Genomic DNA, 24,101 nt, shown 5'->3' with positions numbered 1-24,101 from the left:
ACAAGAACTGGTAGATATTAGATACGAAAACTCACTGAGTTTTTAACCTAACGACATGACTACTGATTGTTACTGAAATATTCCGACATCAAGACCGTCTCTTCGTATTGATTATTTTATATGAGTAATAAATTTCAATTTACAGTAAAGATGGACAAGTGCAACTAGTTGTGGTGTATCGAACGCAAATATGTCAAAGATTACTTACTGATTCTGCATCAAACAAATTATATGTACAATTATTTAAAAGCGGTGTTTCCATGGTAACATGTTTGTTGTGAAACATTTTGAGTATATTATTGTTTCATTAAGTAGTGTTCAAAGTAGCTCATGAGTGAAATTCTATTTTCGGTCGATATCTGTAAGTTATATTTTTATCATTAACTATTACTTGTTTTATTGATCCTAGGCTTCTCTAAAATATTAATTGTACTAAAACGGGATTTTTAGGTTGTAAGATCTTGTAAATATTTTAACTCTTTAAATTAATATTTTTGGATCATCATATTTACCTATTTTTAATATTACTGATCATATTTCTTTGTTAAAATTTGAAAAGATTAAAAACTATCTGTTGGGTTCAATAAACTGAACTAAAATTGTTAATACCAAGTGCATCAAGATTGAAGTGAGCACAAAGAGTGAAGAGAGAGGAGGGAATATTGTTGTTCAGGGGAAGAGAGAAGGGTAAAAGTATACATCCGTATCAGGTATCAGGTTTTATTCCTTGATCCTAATGGCATGATCCTGTACATTTTGATACTGTGGTACCTACATGATACTTGCTGTTATAATTTAGTACTTCAAAAGAAACAGCACAAAACAAAAACTTGATATATAACATTAATTATGCTCTTAAGTTGAATAAAAAGGAAAATATATTTTGTATTTAACTTATGATCATTATACATTTGTGTACGACAAGTTTTTATGTGCAGGATCTTTTGAGGTACTAAATTAAAACAACAAGCATCATGTACCATAGGATAAATATTTACAGGATCAAGGGATAAACTTGGATACATTATATGGAACCATTACCGGGAGAGATATAGGAGGGTTGGAAAGAAGCAAACACTGTAGAAAGGAGGGGTATAAAAGTACAGATGGAATAGGTACAAAAAGGAATTATGAGTGAAGGAAAGGAAGGCAGATGGTCTGATTGGGATAGGGAGCAGGCAATTCAAGTTGGGGGTAGGGAAGTATAGAGATACCTAACGGTGAAGTCCCAGCAATCCTTGGAGGAGGTAATATTGCCAAAGCAATGGAAGGAGGCGGTAGTGGTACAGATTTACAAGGGAGGTGGGAATAAGGCAAACCCAGTTAATTACAGTCCAGTCAGCGTGTTGGGAAACTAATGGAGGCTAGTGGGCAGGTGTGTGGTGGGGGTAATGGATTACTCAGGTTTCAGTAGAGGGCGGGTTTTCTGGAAGATTTTGTGGAAGCTGTGGACGGAAAGAAGCAAATAGACACAATTTTCATTGACTTTTAAAAGGCATATAAGGTACCGCACAAGCAGCTAGTTGAGGAGGTGGCATTGTAAGTAATGGATGACAGGGTGATAATTTGAATGGGAGACTTTGTGAGAGATACAAGGCAGAGAGTGAGGGTGGGAGAGGAAAGGTCTGAAGAGGGGGGATGTAATTTCAGGAGTTCCGCAGGGGTGTGTGTTCGGATCCCGGTTCATTATAATGATGAATGATACAGGAGAGAGGATGGAGGCTAAGATGAGAATATTTGCAGATGATTGTGCAATGTATGAGGTGGTGTTGGATGGGGTACATCTGCAAGAGATTATGATCAGGCTGGAACGATGGACAGAGGTGAACGGGATGTCACTGAATGTTGGAAAGATTAAGGTGGTTGTATTCATGAGGAAGAAGAAGGTAATAAAGTGTGTAACTTTAATGGGGCAGGAGATGAAAGGAGGCAGAAAAGTATAAGTACGTGACCCTGCAAAATAACCTGGGATGGGCAAATTAGGTTCAGGGTTGGAGAGTAAGAGGAGGAGGGTGCTGGAGTTGCTTGGCAGGATCCTACAGGAAACAGGGAGGAGGGTAAGGGAGAAAGCATACTCCACATTGGTCAGGTCAATGATGGTATATATGCTGCAATGATATAGTATTCTTATAACTGTGGTAAGGAAGCTGTGAAAGGTTCAGAGTAGAACAGTGAGGGGATGATAGGTAATTGCACAGAAACAATTAAGGAGTTGGGGTGGGAAGCATTACAGGGTTGAAGGAGGGTGGAAAGGTAAGTCTGTTCAGGTGATAAAGTGTGAGAGGGGACGGGGACATCTGGGGACTAGATCACGGGTGGAAGCTCCAGAGAGTATGGAGGGGGACGGAAAGAATGAGGCATACCTTCTTCTGAGGACAGGGAGGGAGTGGAATGGGCTGGAGATAGGAATTGGGGGAGGGGGGGGGAGGGTTGAAAGAGATGCAAGCGATCTTTGAAGGGAGGGGGGGTGGTGGAGTGACAGAAAGGGGAGGACTATATGCCACTCGGTGCAACCCAATTGCGAGTGTAAATCAATCATACAAAAATCTTTAGTTTTACATCCTTCTGGTGGTAAGCAGTCTACCGCGCTTTAGTAATTTCCATCACTAACGTCTGATTTAGCATGTTCCGGCCCTTATCATCCGTTCCGGCAATTGGTGTCTTCCACAGTCTGGATCATCCAGAAATTATCGCAACAACACCTATAGATCTATTGTCTTCATTCCTCATCTTCCCATCCCTCTTACCTCTTATTATATGCAACATTGTTATTTACCTTTCTGCCTCCCTCCTAGCTTTTAGTGACACTTCAGTTGAATAATCTTCCTTCTCTACCTGCTCCACTGCTGCGCTCTTGTAGTCTTCTCCAGTAGTCTTGTATGCTGCTGCATCATGCTGGAGCAGAGCCGTCTGCCTTCTTCTCCAAGCACGCCTGTCTTGCCTCGGAACTCCTTGCAGCAATTTAGAGCACTCTTGCTCTTCTGTACTACTCTCTACACCTGCTCCTTCACCCCAGACCACCTTGTAAACCTACAAAGTAGCTCTTTATTTTTTAGTTCAGTAAATCAGGTGGCTCTTTTTTTAGTCTGTACATGTTTGCCAGTGAGAATTGTTTTTTTTATATAGTTTAGTTTATTTCATTGATTGTAGGTCTTTATTTTATGGATCTGCACTAACATATTGGACAAGTCTTATTACACAAAAATTTAACAATAAAATTTAATGGAAATAGTAGGCTAATTCAAATATTTATTTGTGTTTTCTAACTTTCAATCTCCTGCTAGCTTCAATGAATAAAAATGTGTAAAACATAGAGAGAGAAAAAGCCTGAATAAAAAATTTAATTATGGTTTTCTATTTGTCCATTTTATTGTTATTCTTTTTTCAGATAATATTGAAAAATATACTTAAATCATTGAATTAAGCAAAAAAAAAATTTTTTTTAAAATATTTTGGACAATTCATTACCTAACTTAACAAAAAAGTTCCCTAAATGACAGTTATTAGCTCAGTTTAAAGCAATATTACAAAAAAAAAATTCTATGCACTGCCCTATCAAAATGTTAATATAAACACAAATTTAGTAACAATATAAAGTAATTATCATCATTATAGCTCTTAATATTTTTTGTCATAAAACCAATTTTGGAATATGCCACCTTGGTCATTTTGAACCAGGTACTTAGCCAAAGAGATATAAAGAAAGCACTATGTGCTATTTACGCCAAAAAAAAAAAAAAAGAAAAGAAAGACAGATGAACAAAAGAATAAGAGACAGAGAGTGTGCATGCACTTGTTTCAGAAAATAGATATACATAGGCATCCTATATAGTCAGCTATGAATGCCTTGAATTTTATATTATCTACTAGCGCACTCGCGTTTCTCCTTGTTCAACCGGCAGCGTAGAGACTGTTGTTGAGATAGATAGCACTACCTACCTGTTATGAATTTCATATTTCGTTCAGAGATTTGGCATGTTCCAAATAGCAGAATTGTTTGAAGAAACAGTAACATGCATAGTTTTTCTTTATAGTGTCAGTATTTTAACAGTGAGTAATATTTATTTAGAAGGTTGTCTTCTTTCTCTCTCTCTGCCGTTTTACCCCTACAATATACTTACGAGTTTGAATTGCCAAAGAAGTTTCACTTCTATTATGTGTACTGAGTTACACGCCCTCTTTCTTTAAATAATCATGTAATAATTTATAATTTAAATAAATTATACATACAGGAACATAACCTCACTTATATAAATACACTTGAAAAAGTTTATTAACACATTTTATACCATTAATATTCACAATAAATAAATGTTTTTAATTCCATGGACTAGTATTCTATATCAATCTTTAATGTATAAGGTTTAAAAGCGCATATATAATTTTTATTTGTATATAGTTTTTTTTTTCATCTTGTGAAAATTTTGACATCATCCCGGGCTGCGCCCTTCTGAGCCCGATGTGCCACCACCTCTCCTCTGACACGCTGCGAGCCCCCTCCTTCCACCACCCTCTACGACGGCCCGCCGAAGTGTGTGTGTGTGTGTGCGTGTGCGTGCGTCGGCCCGCGCCCACCGATGTGATGTCAGTGCTCCGCTCCCGAGAGTTGCCGAGCGAGGATGAACGGACAGTGAGTCGCGAGTGCTGCTAGCGGAAGGAGCTTAATGCACCTGTCGTCGTTCTCTGAGGTTTTGAGTGATGCAGGGGAAAATGGGCCTCGCCACACACGGGCTACGTCACGGCCCTGAGAACAGAGTAGCCAGGTCCACATGCCCTTTATACATGTGGTGGCGCCCTAGGATTCGACAAACACTTCAACCCCCATTGCGGTAGCAATTTGGTTTATGATGTGTGGGCATTGTTAAGATTCACTTTTATCAATTTTTTCATATAGTTCCTAAAAAAGTATAACTACAAAAATTTTTTTTTGAATAATTATTTTCTACTTTTTTGTTTAGTGTGTGCATTGTCATCCAGTTCTGAGATATGTTTAAAGTTTCAAGTCTCTAGCTCATCGGGAAGTTAGTTGAAAATTGATTGCAAAATGTACCATACAGACAAACAAACAAGTAGACAAAAAAGTGATTTAGTAAAAATGTGGTAAAAAGCAAATCAACAGCTACATCACCACCACTTACAGTCGTTCTCTGCGGAAGCACACAGCATATAAGTCACTCTAGAAGTCCATTTGAAAATTCCTAGCCCACCTCCTAACCTCTGCTTGCATTGAGTTCTCCAGCAAGCCTGCCAACTGTCTCACGAATGCCCCTTTCCGAAACCATGTCCGAAATTTACGCAGATCTTCATCGCTGTCACGAACCTACCTATTCATTGTCCCTTCCATTACAGACTCTTACGCGTTCTGTGGAAGCTTATCCACTCGGGAAATCTGCTGAATAGCCGTCAGAGAATCAGTTTGGATAGCGGGGAGCTGTTCCTAGCTTATTTATGTGGTGTCAACTACAGATGCTTAGTGTAGTTTCTACACATCAAACATCAAATAATGGTATTATACTCAGTAGAATATACTGTTTACTGGACCACAAAAAAAAGAGGGTAAAAGACATTAGGTAGTGGCAGCGAAAGGTTTCAAATCACACAGTAACTGTGTCCTTTTTGTGGCAGTTATTAGTGCTAACTAACATTTATATCTTTGTCATCTTTTTGCAGTTGTATAGTCGTGGAGCAAATCTGGAAGCAGATTCATGCAGCTGAAATACTTAAAAACAGTTGTTCCTGCTGAGGTAAATATAACTTTTAAAATATTAGCTATGTTATAGTAGCATTAGACTTCAGCTATCTCAAGTTGTCAGAAAATTTTGTGAACAATTTACCGGTACTGAATGTTTATATTACAAGTAGTTGCATGTTTTAGAACTAAACTGGTATATTGCTCAGTAATTTATTCTTTTGATAGTCAATATCATCCACTGTTATGCACAATTTTATGTAAAATAGTCAAAAATTTCGATAAATATGATTACTTAATACCCTTAGTTTATAATAAAATAACTGTAAATAAATTAGTACAATACCAAAATTCTCTATCTTAGTGGAATTATATATAAATTATGATCTAGATAGTGTTATTCAGTTATATGTATTATCCAGTCTTATGTATGTACAGGATGTCCACAAAAAACCTTTACAACTTCAAACCTAAATAAAAAAATAATGTGACAAGGTTGAAGCAGTGCGGGCACCGCTTAGCGTTCCTACCCCTCCTTTCCCCTCCCCTCTCCTCCTTTCCCCTTCCTCCGACTTCCCCTTCCTACCCCCCTCTTCCTCCCTTCCCCGCCGTGCCACCAGCGCACTCTGCCGTGTATTGTTCCCGGCCTATATAACCTCGGCACCCGGGCTATTTGCCGCAGTCTTCCGGTCGTTGGACACGAGGGCTGTCACTTGGGGCTGGCGTCGCGTTGGTATGTACTCGGCTGTGAAACTTAACGTCTGTAATTTTCAGTAATTAGTATGATTTCTTGTTCTTGCTTGCGGGTTGTGGCCGCACTTTCACTTTTTCATTTTTGCCATGTTTAGTAATGTTCGTAATTTCTCTTGGACCCTTCAGGTCAGTGCTTAATTGGATTCTTTGCCTTAGTTTCTCTTGCTCACGCCGAGTACTACCGGTAGCTTTTGTAACAGTGTTTCTCTGCGGCTGTATATGGGCATGCCATGATAGCTTTGGACACTCCCTGTCAAGCCGCGTCGTAACGGTAATCGTAATTGTATGTAATTGTAAATGTAATCTATTTCTTTCTTTCCTTCTTGTTGTTGCCTAGCGGCCCATATGATTGTGCTACGTTAAACGCGTCGTCAGCTAGCCCCATTTACTGCAACATTGTTTTAACTTGTTTTGTATGTATGATTCCCGCGGGATGTTTCGCTCAGAATTCATAAATGTTATGTGCATTGTATGCTACATTTGTTACAAATAAATTACACTGCTTGTTAATTGGTATATGGACTTTGTTTTTAGCAGCACCAGCAAATATCTGCCGTTAGTCTTACTGGAAAGACTCCTGTTATTTCTTGTTTATGTTGTTGTCAGTTGTAGGTGCGGCTACAAGGTATTTGAATGGGGTTTGTGGCATTGTGATCAGAATCTCTCCAAGTTTTTATGTGAATTTAGTCTAGTTGTTCAGTCAATAAATCTCAATATGTGCGCCATTAGTTGCGCGCAGCACATCAAGCCTATACTCGATTTCCTTCCACGTTCGCTCAAGAAGTCCTGCATCAATGGAAGCTACAGCTTGCACGATCCTCCGCTTCAGCTCATCGATGTTGGGAACATTTGTATGGTACACTCGATCCTTAACATAACCCCAAAGAAAGAAATCAAGTGGGGTTATGTCAGGCGAACGAGGTGGCCACGGTATTGGACCATCTCTTCCGATCCACCTGTCAGGAAATTGTTCACTGAGATAGGCACGAACTGCCATTCCCCAGTGAGGTGGTGCCCCATCCTGCTGAAGAATGACATGATGTTAAATTTTCCATCCAACTGTGGGACAGCAAATTCAGTAAGCATATCGAGATAGACATTGGCTGTGATTGTTTTTTCGGCTAAGAAGAATAGCCCAATTATTCGGGTGCTCATTAGCCCGCACCACACGTTAACTTTTGGGCTATCGCGCACAAGTGCTCTGGAGGCATGTGGGTTCTCAGATCCCCATATCCTCACATTGTGCCGGTTTATTAGACCTGACACATGAAACGTTGCCTCGTCAGTGAACAGAATGCGTTCAAGAAAATCTTCCTCCACGTCCATTCGAGCCAGCATATCTGTAGCGAAAGCCTTGCGCCGTGGTCCATCCTATGGCTGAAGAGCTTGTAACAACTGCACTTTGTAAGCGTACAGTCTCAGGTTTTTGTGAATAACTTTGTGAACAGTCGAACAAGGTAACTCCAATTGTCTCGTGGCGGTACGAATCGACTTACCGGGGCTCCGGACAAAGGCCTCACGAACACGTTTAATGTCTCCCACACTTGTGCTTGGCCGACCACTGCTTTTTTGCTGCAGAACACTCCCTGACTCCATACATTTTTTGTGCCACTCACGAATTGTAGGTCGTGAAGGTGGTTCTCTTGCATATTTGGTCCTAAAGTTCCGTTGCACCTGCGTATCTGATTTTGTTTCGATGAACCAGGATACATATTGCGCTTTCTCTTGGGGTGTAGCCATCTTCTGTGATGTTTGGATGTCAGTTACCATTCACAACTGCAACAAACAGAAAAAAATTCACATAAAAACTTTGAGAGATTCTGATCACATTGCCAAAAACCCCATCCAGATACCTTGTCACATTATTTTTTAATTTAGGTTTGAAGTTGTAAAGGTCTTTTTGGACACTCTGTATTATTTAGTAGTACATGTAATATGTATTCAGTTATATGTATTGTTCAGTTATATGAATGTATTGTCAGTTATATGTATTATCCAATACTGTTTTGTACAATATTGATTTTAGTGTTGGCCATTTTTTATGTAGCATTGTTTAATCAGTATCTTTGTATCATTGTATTTGTTTGTATTGTGTTCTATGTGAAGATTGTGGTAATGTTTTGATTTTTTCACTGGTTTTTGTTTTATTTTATTTTAGTGTGTGTTATTCTGATATTTTATTATATTTTAGTGTGTGTTGTTTTGTGCCAACCATTTTTGACTTTGTGCTGTTCACTGGCATGTTACAATTGTAAATAAATAAATAAATAATTATGGTTTCCTTCTCTCTCAACAAGGGCAGGATATCAACGTAATATATAATTTTTTTTCTGTGCGTTTTAGAGAAATATAAAATATATTTTACCAAAATGTTCCTAGTTTATTAATAAAAAAATAAAAAATAATGTTAATGTACCCTGAAAACTGTAGCTAATATACTGTAGTTTTGTGGCATAGTTTCGGGACCTCATTGAGAATACATTGCATTTCTATACAATTTTTGCTCTCCAATCATAGTTTGTACTGCGTAATAGAAGAATGCTTTTTAAATTGGCCTTCATTATAAGTTTTTGTTTCATTTTGATTGGATTATATTAAGATATAGTTGATCATTTTGGCAGTCAGCTTATTTTGACGTTAAAAAGAACGTTTGTTACATGTGCAGTTATGTCTTTGTTTAGGAAGCAGTAGCAAGAATCTGTGCACTAGCATGGTCACCAAACAACATAAAACTAGCTGTTTGCACTGCAGACAGGGTTGTGAGCCTTTTTGATGAAAATGGAGAGAAACGGGACAAATTCTCCACAAAACCCATTGATTCAAAGGTACCCGATTTACTCATTTTTTTAAATTTTTCTTTTAGATGATTTTTAGTGATGTGCCAGATTTTAGTGTAAATGATAAATATGTGAACAAAAAAATAATGCTTATTATTTTATTTAAGTGATGTATTGAGTTTATATTTTTAAACTTTTGCTTTTTCTTTTTAATTTACAGCTACTATTTAAAAATGGTATTTGACAAGGGGTTAGAGGGTATGCTAGAATATTAAGGCAAAGGAAGTTTCTAGTGGACCGTATGAAACTCTACTCTCAGGGCGTTAGGTCGCTCTTGTAGGAACGAGATTAGGACCTTCCATAGTGCTTTTAGCATAAACCACCTTGACCTGACCTTTCAACATCGAGCTTGCTTACACAGTGTCTGATGGGCTCTCAAGGATTCCCAGATGCCTGATGTCAGCAAGGTGCTGATACGTGGCCATGAATAAACAAGCAGATTCAGTATGTACTTCTACACACTCTTACTGCAATGCAAAATTACAACAGATTAAACGTCATACTGCACAGTTTAGGTTTGGCACACTCTTATGGCTGAACAAAACGCTCGCGGTAATTTTAAAGTCCTGACTGGGGATTAAACATTAATTATTTAAACCATCTGCCGCTCGAGGTAGACCACTAGGAGGTACAGAAAGTGTTTAAGAAGAATTACTAGAACAGTGATGGCGAGGGATGATTTCCTCGGGGTGTCGGAGCATCTAATCTCGGGTTGTGATGGCTCAAGACTGGGCGTAAGCTAATTCCCAATGGTGACTGGTGTTTCCTCGCATCATGACAATGCCCGTTAAAAGAATTTGATATTGTGCATTAGATGTAAATCATTAGTTACACAAAATCACTCTTATAATTAAGGCATGTAATCTTATGAACACATATTTACATACATGTCTGGATGTCATGCCCACCATCAGATTATCAAACTATGGGTGGGCATTTCACAAACATAGATAAAATTAAAATAACTTCTGTTACCTAAAAGTAATTAGCTTTAGTTATGTACAGAGGAGTAAAATAAGCTGATGAAGGAATAAAGTGGTTGTAGGAAAGGAAAGAGGCGAGATGCATTCACCACTTGACAATGTCATATTGTTTTGAATTAGAGATATTACATGATGCAACCATTTTAAGAATAGAAGAAAAACAAGGACAAACTTCAAAAGCACGGAAAATTTTATTTGTTTCAAATGAGTCAGTGGAAGTCCTGCCTGACATTGTACTGAGAAAAATGACTGCAAGATCCAACTGCGCTCTTTCACTGAGTGCATCCTCGCCTGTATGACTAGTGCACACAGATCTGTCATTCTTACGTGTTAATTTTTCTACATTGATGTGTTACTGGGGTTTGCATTTCCTTTGTAATGAAGTGCTGAAGGGTCATGTCATTTCAGATTTCATATGTAATGCTTACTTTTGCCTACGTGATGCCTTTCAAATATTTAAAAATATTCAATTTTGGTGATGTTTTTATAAATGGTTTGAATATGAATTTAGAAACAAGTACTACCATACAAAACTAGATCCTGTCAAAACAGAAATGGGATATCTCAGTAAACTTGGTTGCAGTTGTGAAAATTCAAAAGGCCTGCAGCAAATAAATTCTTGGGTGCGTTCTAAATCTTTGGTTGGAATTTTTTACTTTTTTGGTGGATGTTCTGGACAAGCATTATTTATAAAACCGAGAACTGTCCATTATTCACATGTAAATAGATTTGTCATTTTACTATTTTTTACCTCCTGAAATTTAAGTGCATACTTATAATTTATTGTAGATTTACTTTGATATTTGTAGTCATTACTGCCTAAAGTTCAAATAATAGCAATTGACTGCCTAGGAAGCCAAGGAGATAATGATATGACTATTTAATATTTTCTCTTGCATGAGTTTGATCTATGTGATTCAACGTAACTTTGGCTAGATAGGTACAAGTGAAAATGTATCAGCAATTAAAGTTATGATTTTTTAAATCACAAGCATTTTATAAATCATAGTTTGTATGGAAAGCCTCATTTTAGTGTTAATAATGTCAACATACCAAATTAATAGTGACTGATTGGTTTTCAGTATGGAAAAAGGAGCTATATAGTGAAAGGATTGGCATTCTCTCCAGACTCTACGAAGTTAGCGGTTGGCCAGACTGACAACATCATTTTTGTTTATAGAATAGGAGATGAGTGGTGAGTAGGTACTTTGTCTCATAATTTTTTATTTAGTATCACAATGAGAGGTTTTTTTATCTGACATTCTATTGCTCGGCACATTCCGTAATCCTGCACCAATTGAGACGTTCGCGTTCAGAATTTTGCGTGTGGATTCAGGGTTGACATTGTCTGCCAGGTCTGGTTAACTGTGCTGCCTGCATTTTTAGTTCCCTTAGAGTTGATTGTTTTCGTCTGATTTCATCATTTCAGTACAATGTTTCTGGTTTTCTAGTGGGCTACATTTTACATGTAAAATTTTTAGACTTAGTAATCCCATTGTTAAAATTATATTAATGTTCGATAATCCGGGAAAATTGCTTAAGTTTTAGGGACAAGAATAAATGGTGAATTGCAATAAAACTGAAATAACACCACAAAGAATGCCAATACAACATATAATACCAAAATGCAATTTAATACACCATTTAGCACCAAAATATAACTGAAAACATGAATGACTCAGTAATTTGACAAAACTTAACTCAAATTACATTAAAAAAATAATTTTTTTCATGCTTAATTCAGTGAATGTAATCTGTGTAACATGAATTTTGTACCAGAGGGAAGTACCTAAGTAAATTTGGAAATATATAAATATTATATTGTCTGATCTTACATCTCTTACATTAGCAACACGTTTTTTCATTAATGATGGCATACAAACGCACAATGATTTGCCAATTAATTATCATGTGTCAGCTAAATAAGACTATTTTGGTGAAATATTTTAGTTTCATATTTGTTGAAAAATACAAATTTTTTTTAATGAATGAACACAGAATGTAAAAACAAATTAAAACTTCTAACACTGAAATCCCCTGTTTTATAAACTAAATTATCCTATAAGTAAAACCATAACATCTTGTCCCTACTAATGTGGCATGGCCATGGCCCTGAGTGTGCCAGTTAGACCTTTCACTGTGCCTGTGTTTGAGATTATTTTTAAATATTTAGTGTGATGCATTGATCAAGAGATATTGTTATGTGATGATATTTTTTATTTTAAAAATTACTTTGCTGTTCCAGCTTATATATAAATTGAAACTTGTGGAATGTATGTACCAAGACTCCAATAATATTTGTGCTGGATGAGGAATGTGCATAACTTTTTTTTGGCATGAAATGAGGCTAATTACCGCAGTATTTAAACAGACAGTTTTTTTTGGGAGGAGAATCCTTCAGAACCTTCCGGCTTTACTAATGATCCTCAGAAATTCACTATCTGCGTCACCCGCATCCATTGCATGCTACCCCTCCCTTTTGTTTGTCCTTCCAGAGAAGTTTCTCTCTGTGTGCGCCTCAGTATGCCTGCACCACAAGCTATGTGTGAGACTGTTTGATGGAGCAGCGAAGGAATGCCTTGGTGGGGGACATTTGAGTACCTTGAGAAAATCCACCAGCTCATTGCAGTGACAGTCGAGTTTCCCATTTGTGGACTCTAATAGTGTTTCTCCAGTCAATTTATAAGTCGGCTGACTGTATGTTTCCTACACCAGTGGAATTGGTTGTGAAATTGGTCAGCAATGCATCATGCACTCAGTTTGGTGTTCCAGGGGAGGCAAGAAAGTCATCTGCAACAAGTTTGTGCAGCAGTCAGCTGTCACGTGCTTGGTGTGGCTGGCCGAGGGCCCTATTGTGTTCGGGCAAACCGACGGCAAAGTGCGAGTAGCGAACATCAAGAACAACAAGTCTCAGACGTTGTACGCCACCGACTCATTTGTTGTGGCTCTTGCTGCCAAGTGAGTTTTTATTTTATTTTGATTGATGTGAATTCCACTAAGAATGTTTCGATATGTTCTGGAATTTGAATTTTACTTTTTTTACTTACATACATAATGCTTAAAAGCCAACTATTGTATATATGTACTATCTTGTTATTGTAGTATTCCTCAGTTGTACACAGAAACTTTTTTTCAAAGTAAATGCTTAATTTTAGAATGTTATTATTTACCAAAAACAATCTACTACAATTTAAAACAGTATTAATTTCCTAACATTGATTTGCAGTTTTTTTTAGTAATTTCCGTACTGTGAAGAAATATTGAGTAATTGCACAAAATTTCAGGTAAATAATGATAATATTAAGAATGAAAACCATTAATCTACAAAAGTGTTTGATGGATGTGTAACTTTAAACATTTGTTTACATTTTTTTTATAAATTTTATGTATTGAAAAGTTGTATATTAAATAATATGGAGAGGGCCTGACAAATTGATTGGCCCCTGGGGCCTTAGTTTCTCTTGACGCCCCCGGTTGGACTTTACGTTTAATAATTGCTTGGAAACACTGCACTTTGTGAATGTTTTTGCTTTTGCAGCTCAAAGGGCACAGGCTTTGTGTCCGGGCACTTGGATGGCTCCATCGTGCGCTATTATGTAACAGATGATGGCTCTGGCGAAACTCAGGTAACTATGTTTAATCAATAAACCAAAATGTAAGTGATAAAAGACTTCAGTTGCACACTTGTGATACTTTTCTTGTCTGTTACTGTTAATCTCCTGAAAACCACTGGCATCAAAGTTTCACATTTCCGTAGTCATCATCAACCAATGCTGTGATAACTAAACGACAATACAGTAGAGCACCCCTCAACCGGAATCATTGGGGGGAGGTCTATTCCGGTTATGGGAAAATTCCGGTTAAGGGGAGTTGCGGTAGGGCCGGCCTCCGGGCCGGTTGAATGACCTTCATTCAAGCAAGCTGGCAGGCACGTGTTTCTTATCTCTCTGGGTGGGGGCGTGCGTGAGCGAAGAGGACAAGAAGAGGGTTCGGGGGAGGTAGTAGGACTACAGCTGCAGTGTTGGGTTACTTCTGTGTTGACGTGCTAGTGATTCACACTTCCTGGAGAGTGTATAGTCACTGCCACGCACAGTTTACATTTCACATACACAAGAATAACACTTCAAGCATCTCGTTTAAAAACACAGAGATAGAGAAATACAGGTAAATGTAGACTGTTTAACCATATATTAACATATAAATATGTACATAATACATATTTGTACACTAAATTATTGTCTACAAACTAAAAGCATCACACGTTGGAAGTAAATGTTACTGGCTATCACGTGTGTCAGTGTGTGTAGTGGGAGTCTGTGTACATACTCTCGGGCCGGCCGGAATTTTCCGTTTGCTTGACATAGTGAAACAATAAAACTACTTACAGCATAAACATCTTTACAGTAATTCACGTCCGACACGAAAACCAGCGGTGTATTTACGCAATGCGCGGGAAAGACTGTCTATAATTAGCTGTCTGACAGACGTGCACGCGCGCGCCTACAAGATATGTACAGTCAGGCTAAAGCAAAAAAGCCTCGTTCCAGTGCAGAAATGTTTTAATTTTTTTTTTTGGAAAATTAGTTCCGGATATCGGGAGTTCCGTTTGTGGGAATTACGGTTGAGGGGTGCTCTACTGTAATGCCATTTTATGTTCATCTCACATTTTAACTAATTTGTAAAAAAAAAAATTTGCTGTCCCATTTATAGTTTACATTTATTTATTTATTTATTTACATGTTCTTGATTTAAATATAGAGGTATTTCGGGCTATCCTAGCCAAAATCATAGTGAGTCGCTGGAATAATTCTAACAGAGTTAAACAGCAGATTAAGTATTACGTAAACAATCGCAGAGTTTGAGAAAAAGGCACCACTAAACTGGGAAATCATATTTACTGCCCAATTGTACATGAAACTGATATTCACCAGTACGGTAAGGCTAGTACATGATAAACTAGATTTTCATATAACTAGGGTTCTGCAGCACAAAAGGTTAATGCTAAGTTCACACTCATGCTTGACCTGAACACGAGAAATATATACAAGAGAGATACGTACATAGTCCAAATAATTATAAGGGAAAATAGTATAATGATGATTACAAAGTATTACTGCGGTTTTAAAGTAAAATTATGTAACCCAAATAATGATAATCAAACTATTTTGTAGGTACAATGAAACATTAATACTGAACATTTATATATCAAAGATAAAATACTCAAAAGGTCTATTTAAAAGTTCAGCTTCGCTAAGGAACATAATTCCCTAAAATACTGGCCAGTGATTAGAAAATACGTCCGTCCCTTTTCAAAGAAATGTGAAACAAAAAATTTTTTCCTCAATAGCACGAACAGTCAATGTTGTGCCAATAGTATGAGGCTGATTGAAACACTCTAGTTCTTCAAAAATCTCAACGTGATATTTAAAGTTCGCAGCTAAGTTCAAAAGTAAGCTAAAACAATTCCAAAACAATGTTCGACTGAAAATTACAAACAGGCTGTTACAATCACCAGTTACTTGAGTGTGCATGCCACCACACACTGTGTGATATGCTGGGATAAATTTAGCCTATAGTTTGACAAACTAGCTTTGTGCCTCGTACTGTCTATTTTTGCCGATCTAAAAGTCTCAAAATGTGGCAACTTTCAAAATAACCATACCAAACAAATGCCAAAGTTATTCATGTCATTCTAGTTCCATCAAGTATGTTGCAACGACCATTCCAGATGCTTAGATATGGCCAAATGCACCTTGCTGTGTGCTCATTGCACTTCCATTGAGGCTTAAACAAATTTGAATAATTGAGAAAGTGAAATACTTGTAAAACAGTCTGGCATTTCACTCGTAGTGAAACATTGCGCGACAACATTTACTTTTCATTTCTACAATCTAAAGTAAACCCGGTTACAGTGTTAATTTATGCACCTTGTGTGAAGAACTGAAAGGTCCGCTTGCACATGCAGCCCAATTAGCTTCAAAGCTAACTTCAATTAAGGGCATTGCTGCAGCTCCTAGTCAGGTACGCTTAGAACCTTTTTTTTGCTGTTTTTGTAGATTTTGAGCTGTTGGTAGGAAAGTCAGTGATTTCATAAATGAAAATAAGTAAATAATTATGTGAAGACTAAGAATGCCTGTATTAAAATTATGTACTATATATATATATATAAAATCATATAGTGTAACGTTGTCAGTGGATTAAAATGATTATACATTAGAGACCCGATAATCTGGATCACAGAAAATTTGTATTAAAAGGAATTAGGAATTTTCCTTAAAATGCAAGAAATACAAATAAATGGGTAAAACAATAAAAATCAATGTTTTTTCTAAATTATATCTTTTCCTACAGCTTATATTTATTTTTAATACTACTGCCATTTAAGTAGACTTAAGTTTCTAACCTAAAAATACCTTTTCCTTAATCCCTGTCTGTATTAACAGGATGTCAGTATGAGCAGGATCAAGATTATTGGGACTAAACTGTACAAACATGCTGTGTGAGGGAAGTATGTAACGCAGTGTGGCTTGTCTTGCAGGGCCGGGTGGCCACTCACCCAGTCCCACCGTACGCCCTCGCCTGGCCCCTGGGGCACGTGGTGGCGGCCGGCTGCGACCGGCGCGTGTCTGTGTACGGCAAGGACGGGCGGGTGACCCGGCACTTCGACTACGGCAAGGATGCTGCGGAGAAGGAGTTCACGGTGGCGTGCTGCAGCCCCAGTGGCCAGGCCGTGGCTGTCGGCAGCTATGACAGGCGAGTCGAGCCTGCAGTCTTGTTTGGCTATCCAGTCACTATCCGGCCTTGTTTAACCATCTGGCTGGATACCGGGTCAGAAATCAATATCTGACCAAACACCAGATTTTCCAACAAAAAAAAAAAATTATGCAAGCAATGCTACTCTTCTCCACATCAGATATGTATAATACCTAATCTATATGTGTCATTTGAATGAAAATCCAATAAGTGTGAGTGGTTTATTTTTTGCAAACACGTATCAAAACATAAAATACAGTTATTTAATATTCAATGTTAACTAAAGCAAAATTATGTTATGACGGATGAGTAGAATTTTTTTTCTGCTTTTAAGGGCAAAAGTCGAATGCGCTTGTTTTCATAGACAAGGCCGGGTTCAGAAAACAACCTTTCACTGTAAACGCTGTTGCGTGGAGCTGGGAATTAAATTCTTCCAAACTTTGTCAAATTTGGGTATTGTTTCGTATGAACTGACGACCAAAGGTAAGGGTTGGAAATATCTTCAGTACAAACTGTTTTCTAATAATGGTCAATTTCAATTGCAGTCTCGCTTGATTCTTACACTGCATGTTATTTTCATTCGCCACTTCATTGAAACAATCCTAAAAGGCGTTAATGAGCTTCGTAAGTTACATTTGATGCAAGCTCATCATCACTATGTCCCTTAGCAAGTGAAGATGATGATTCACATCCACTGCTGGAAGAATCATCAGGACATTTGCAAGTATTACAGCAAAATTTTCTTGCCAAGCTCTTTCAGTTTTAACCATCCTCAAATAGTCAGTCTTAAACCTCGGTTCCAGGAAGGTTGCAAACAAATAATTTTTGGTCTTGTCGTAAGATGCTGAAACGACTTTCTATTTCAGTTTTCAATGACCCCTCAATGGAAATAATAATAATTATTCTTTTTGATAGTATTGAAAATATTATTTGTGCAGTTTCATCCTTGTCCAAATACATCTTTAATGCAACAACATGTCGAATTACTTCAAAGTTGCAAGATAGACTATGACTGGGGATTTTTGTTATTTACTCTATAGGTTTTAAAAGTTTAACGAACTGTTCCATCAAGTCCCATTGCTGAGCGGTCAAATTATTAAGTGTAGAAATAGCCCATTTGTGCTCCAATAACTGTTCACCCGTATAGTAGGTCGAATTTCACCACATACTTATATTTTGAAAAATTGGTGTCATAAATTAAGCTTTTTTTGAATCTCCGACAGTTTCTCTTAAGCTAAACCTGAATGATTGAAGTACATCACAAGACAGCTATCAACGGAAATCATCTTCACTACTTCATGCTGAACCTTTAACCACTCTTTGAAGTGAATGCATGAAGCATCCAGCAGAATCATAATCTGTCCCTCAAACACCTTTGGCCATGTTAGCACCACTCTAATAATAAGTAAATGTATTTTACTTTGGGGGATGTTCCAGTAATCTGCGATCATATTAAGTTCTTTTGCTATGTGTATTTTCTCCGGTATGGGATCCTGGAAATGGCTTCTTAGCAAGTACAACATGTTCCAGGTGAAAGCCAGAAGACAACCAATGAGCTGTGAAACTCTGAGAGCTCACATTGTTATACAAACAAGTCCAAATATCTGAAGTTACTGAAATCGCGAAAGCATTTGATATATTTGCCGCAATTTTTGTATGAATTTGGTCATAAATATCAGGTACAATTTTTTGAGTAATGTAGGTGCGACTCAGCATTACATTAGTGAGGTACTGCTTGTTCCATAATTCCCGTAAATAGTTAAGTGCAATTTTTCTTTTTTTTGATGGCTGTGATCTGCAAAATAATGGCCGATGAGGAAACACCTGCTGAAGTGGTGACTTGCCCCAGGGTGCGGGTGTTCAGCTGGAGCCCGCGCAAGGCGGAGTGGGAGGAGAGCAAGTCCGTGGAGGTGCGCAACCTGTACTCCGTGACGGCCCTGGGCTGGAAGAAGGACGGCTCCTGCGTGGCGTGCGGCTCCCTGTGCGGCGCCGTCCAGCTGTTCGAATCCGTGCTGAGGTGGGTCCGGGCCAGGCAATAATCTCTCACAGTCTTACACTTCATTTGGATCATTCATCACACCTCGTGCAGCAGACGAGCATGTGCACAACCGAACAGCCCGCCACACCCATCTGTTTTCAGGTTGCCCTGTTGTCTAGTCGAAGCACAAAAACAGTACGTAGTCTGGAAAATGCTGTTACCTACTTTACTCTTGTGCAGCTTTGTTGACTTTTGTAAGCAAATGCAAAATAATTATTTTGTTAGTAAAACATGAGGAAATTGTTTTACACTAGAAACGTGGAATTATTTCACCTAACCACATTAGGCAAGTGTATTTAAAGTCTGTTCAAACACATTTTCTTCCATATTTCATATTTTAGCTCCCTTACTGGTAGGCCCTGGCCAGCCAGTTGGTGTTCTAGTTGTGGGGCCCATAAGCCAGGACTCACATTGTGTCTTGTTGTTCGAGGGAGCTAGCTGGTTCAACCAGTGAAATGTAGCATGTCTGCTGGAAATGATAATGTGTGTGTCCCATACCAGTCTGTGAATACATGTGAATTTATCTTTTTTTTCCACTATAAATTTTTTGTTTGGTAGTCTTGTTTTTTTGATGAAAGTAATGATTTCTTTGACTCCACGGAAAATGTTGTTCCTATGGAGGTAAAGTTAATTTTATGTGATGTCAGTGGTAATGGTAATTATTTTTAAGTAGAGTTACGTTGAGTGGCTGGAAGGGACACTGTGTGTGCGGCAGACGCTCGGTGTGGCACGGCAAGTTCGAGATGACGTACGTGGGGCCGAGCCAGGTGCTGGTGAAGCCCACGACGCCCGGAGCGCGCGGCGTGATCCTCAAGTCGCAGTACGGCTACGAGATAGAGGACGTGCGCATCATGGGCCAGGACCGCTACCTGGTGGCACGCACCCCGGAGACGCTGCTTCTGGGGGACCTGCAGCGCAACCTGCTGAGCGAGGTGCTGTGGGCCGGCTCGGGCAGCCACGAGCGCTTCTACTTCGACAACCCCAGCGTGTGCCTGGTCTTCAACGCAGGCGAGCTGAGCCTCGTCGAGTACGGCGACAACCACATCCTGGGCTCCGTCAGGTACCGGGGAACTTCACAGTCCAACAATCAGATATGTTTTATCATTCATTACCGATAGATATAACTAGGGACGAGATTGAATGGTTGATTGAGATAAACTGAAATAACACCGCAAATCATTTAGATGCAACGTGTAGTATCCAAATGCAAGTTAAGACATCATTTAGCACTGAAATGAAAATAAAAACATGAAATCAATCAGCTGTTTGAAAAAAATTTAATTAAAATTACAAAACTGTTATCTCTTACTATGGTAAATTCATTGAATTATCATGAATTTAGTATGAATTTTGTACCTAAATGTATGAACTAGATGAATTGAAAAAAAAATAAATAATATGATGTTTTGGCTTGCAGCTCTGTTTATACATGTTGGCGTTGGCACATTTTTTTGAACACGAAAAAATTTGCTGATTTAATGTTTTATTTTTATGATTATGTACATTCTAGACATTCTTATTACTGATGATTTTATTATATAAGTGCACTTGTGTTGTAAAATTAGACTATTTTGGTGAAATAAGTAGGTATTAAAAAATATTTTAGTTTCATATTAGTTGAATAATGCACTATTTTTACGAATAAAGTCAATGTATAAAAATAAAAACAATTACACTGAAATCTCGTATTTAAAAAAAAACCTGTCATAAATATAAAACTTAAAAATCTTGTCCCTAGATAATACAAATAAGTAATAAGACTCATTTACAAAAAAAATTTTTAATCTGTATGCAGTGCTATTCATGTACTGATTGATAAAATTAAGTTTGTGTTTCCAACCAAAAAAACATAGCATCTGGAAGCAGTTTATTTTGGTTACATAGCCTTTATATTTCTAAACAAAGCATCTTGTATTTCTCTTCCCTATTCTAGTATACTTAATTACAGGGACACATGTGTAAACTTAGTTTGAATATATGTTTTACATTCATTAATTTGTAATTATATCTTCTCTAACTTATGTATTTCTGTTTTTGTAAATGAATTGCATACTACAGATCTATATTGAACCCTTAAAGGAAATAAAAGTAACAGAAGTAGGTTAAAAATTACATTAGAAATTAATGCCATGGATGTAATAAATTTAACTTAAAAGCTATCAGTTAACCTGAAGTTAAAATTAAATTGCTAATATAATGTTGGCAATATACCGTAAAACTACAGTAGAGTGTACAGAATGATAACATCATCTGTTTTGTGCTAGTGGCAAACCTCGCTGATTAAAAAAAAAAAAAAATTAAAAAAAAAACTTTGAATTAGCCACTTTGTGTGGAGTGCAGTCTTTTACAGCTTGCATGATCAAATGATGTTACTGGCAAATTCTGAATCAGCATTGTACATGTTCTAGTTATATTATACTTGCACAGACTACTATTATTAAGTTTGAAATTAATGTCACATTTGTGTTCTTTCAGAACAGAGTTCATGAACCCACATCAGATTAGTGTGAGGCTTAATGAACGTCGTCTGAATCCAAACGAAGAAAACAAGAAATTAGCCTACCTTTTGGATCTTAAAACAATTTGCATAGGTAAAACTGTAACTTTAATTTAAATGAGAATAGAATAAACAAATGGGAAGGTACCTAGTTCATTCATGTCTCATTGATGGCTTTAGCTAGGAGCCTGCCTCATGTTTGTTGATGTTAAGTACTATAAAAAGAGCAATCATTGTTTTTAGTTACTTAGCTTACATGCAAAGTCTCTACAATAGCAATGTGCATCACAAATGTGAGTATTATTATTTATTATGTATGAGGGATGTATTTTAAATAAAGTCAGTTTGAGTTTGTTAATGAAAATGAGAATGACGCTCGATCACCGTGTCTACTTCCAGCATACTTTGTGCACGTGTAGATGCCATTTGCAGTCGTATTGTCTGTGTTTCTGTCTGGGTGTGTGTGTGCTGAGGTATAGAAGTTTAAGAAAGTTTAGTTTAAGTTTAAGTCTAACTTTAGATATGATCTGTAATTAGATTCTTGATTGCAGATAACTTGGCAGCAGTGGAAATTCACCATCAGATTTCTTAATAAGTTTATTGTGATAATGCTATGAGTGACAGGTAAAGTTCGAAAGTCGGTGAGAATTTTCAAGGATGGGTAGGTTAATGTGCATGATGAGCCACATCCTGGCTGACCTATTATTTCTAAAGATTTGGTTCATGATGTGGACAAAAAAATTCGAGAGGACAGATGATTAACGATTACAATGTTATCAAGTGAATTTCAACAGGTTTAAGGTTCATTTTGTACACTATTGTTTTGGAGAAACTGAATTATTGAAAATTATGTTTACAGTTGAGTCCAATACTACTTTTTGATGATCATAAAACAAAAAGATTGGGCTCTGCTTTATCGTTTTTGACTCGATACCATCAGGATGGAGATGAGTTTTTGGACCTCATCACAGGAGATGAGACTTGGGTGTCGCACATGATTCCCGAGTCCAAGCAACATTCAATGGAACAGCGACTGACATCGTCGCCAACCAAAGTGAAAGCCAAATGGACGATTTCAGCAAAAAAGATCATAGCAACTGTCTTTTGGGACAGGAAAAGGATTTTGTTTGTGGATTTATGTCGAGAGGCCCAACAAATCAATTCAGATGCATATTGTGTGAGCTTGAGATAACTCAAGAATGCCATTCAAAACAAATGGTGTGGCCTACTGTCTTCGGGTGTGATGTTGCTCCAGACAATGCAAGGCCACATCTGCAAAAACACAAGGTCTCATCAGGTCTTTTGGATAGGAATAACTGGATCAACCACCTTATGGTCCAGACCTTTGTCAAACATTTCGGTGTCATTTTAAAGTAAATTGTTTCCTTGAAGTAACAAATGTTTTTGTGATTTGTTGTGAATTATCTGGAATACTATTATGGCTGGAAGATGGTGGCCTTTGTGCTTATGTGGAATTTCGATAAAGGATAATAAAAAGTACTAGTAAGAATCAGTCATTGTTCTTGAGACAGACTTTATTTTCATCATGAATAATGTATAGCAACCTTTTTTTATGAAATTTAAACAGTATTTTTGTACCCAACAAATTCAAGTATTATTATGTTTGTGAAATTCAGGCAAAGCTGGCAGATGACATTTGGATTGTAACAAACTACCAAATGCTTTCATGTCTTAGCCATGCAGACTGTTCATTTTGTCTGTTGCTTATTTAGTTATGTCCTACTGCAACCTCAAGGGTTTGTGATGAGTAATGAGTGGCACTCCACTGTGTGACAATTTTAACTATGAGAAAACTTTGCCTTTCCTGTTTTTTTTGTTTTGTTTTTTGTTTTAATAGTTTACCTAGTGTGAAGAGTGTGTAGACCCATGGTTATTTTGAGTACCTATCCTTTGTTCTCTAGGCTTGACTCAAATGTCCTATGCATCGAGACAAGATTTTATGGTTTTATTTTAAGTTCAATTTTGTTTTTAAAACAGAGGATTTCAATGGTAATGTTTTTATTTATATAAAAGCTGTTTTATGATACTGACTCCACCAAAATAATGTTAAAATTAATGTGCTGAATTTGGATGATAAAATAAGTTGTAATAAATTGGTCTTAAACAGATACATTCAGAACCATAAAAAATTAATTAGAGAGAATTTGTGGCTTGAAAGTGATTCAATACACAATAAAACAAATTAAATAAATTTTTCTGCTCCATGCACATTGGTCAAAATTTGTCCTGGAATAACAATATGCCTTGAATTCTGAACATTATAATAGTGCCTTTTTTATTATTTGTTTTAATTTTTGGTTAAATGCTACTTAATTCCATGATATAACTGGCATTTTGGGGCTTCAGGGTGTATTAACTTGCATGTTGGTGTTATGTGGTGTTTTGACAGGCTTTTCAGTGTTATTTCAGTTTTATTGCAATTCATACCATCTTATCCCTTCTATGTATAACCAAGACGCCTCAGTGTGTTCATTGGCCGATACCAAGGCCACAGTTTTTATTCCATCTATTAGAGTTGGTTGCATATTTA

The 24,101-nt window shown here is 37.3% G+C and overlaps 1 protein-coding gene across 2 annotated transcripts in view; it reads left to right on the top strand.

Moving 5' to 3' along the window:
- The first annotated feature begins 254 nt into the window (after positions 1 to 254).
- Positions 255 to 24,101, top strand: part of LOC134533180 (intraflagellar transport protein 172 homolog) — a 68,853-nt gene continuing 45,006 nt past the window's right edge. The window contains exons 1-10 of one of the 2 annotated variants that reach the window (XM_063370550.1): positions 255 to 361; positions 5,671 to 5,744; positions 9,124 to 9,267; positions 11,345 to 11,457; positions 13,035 to 13,220; positions 13,801 to 13,888; positions 16,801 to 17,015; positions 18,865 to 19,032; positions 19,769 to 20,113; positions 21,529 to 21,644. In XM_063370550.1, the coding sequence (XP_063226620.1) occupies positions 5,706 to 5,744; positions 9,124 to 9,267; positions 11,345 to 11,457; positions 13,035 to 13,220; positions 13,801 to 13,888; positions 16,801 to 17,015; positions 18,865 to 19,032; positions 19,769 to 20,113; positions 21,529 to 21,644 (1,414 nt within the window). In that variant the 5' untranslated portion in view covers positions 255 to 361; positions 5,671 to 5,705. The remainder of the gene's footprint in view (positions 362 to 5,670; positions 5,745 to 9,123; positions 9,268 to 11,344; positions 11,458 to 13,034; positions 13,221 to 13,800; positions 13,889 to 16,800; positions 17,016 to 18,864; positions 19,033 to 19,768; positions 20,114 to 21,528; positions 21,645 to 24,101) is intronic. The other variant, XM_063370549.1, reaches the window with a different exon arrangement.

Source organism: Bacillus rossius, chromosome 6, assembly GCF_032445375.1.
Source record: "Bacillus rossius redtenbacheri isolate Brsri chromosome 6, Brsri_v3, whole genome shotgun sequence".
Lineage (NCBI taxonomy): Eukaryota > Metazoa > Arthropoda > Insecta > Phasmatodea > Bacillidae > Bacillus > Bacillus rossius.
Note: the sequence above shows the minus strand (reverse complement) of the source record. Positions and strands in the feature narration are given on the sequence as shown.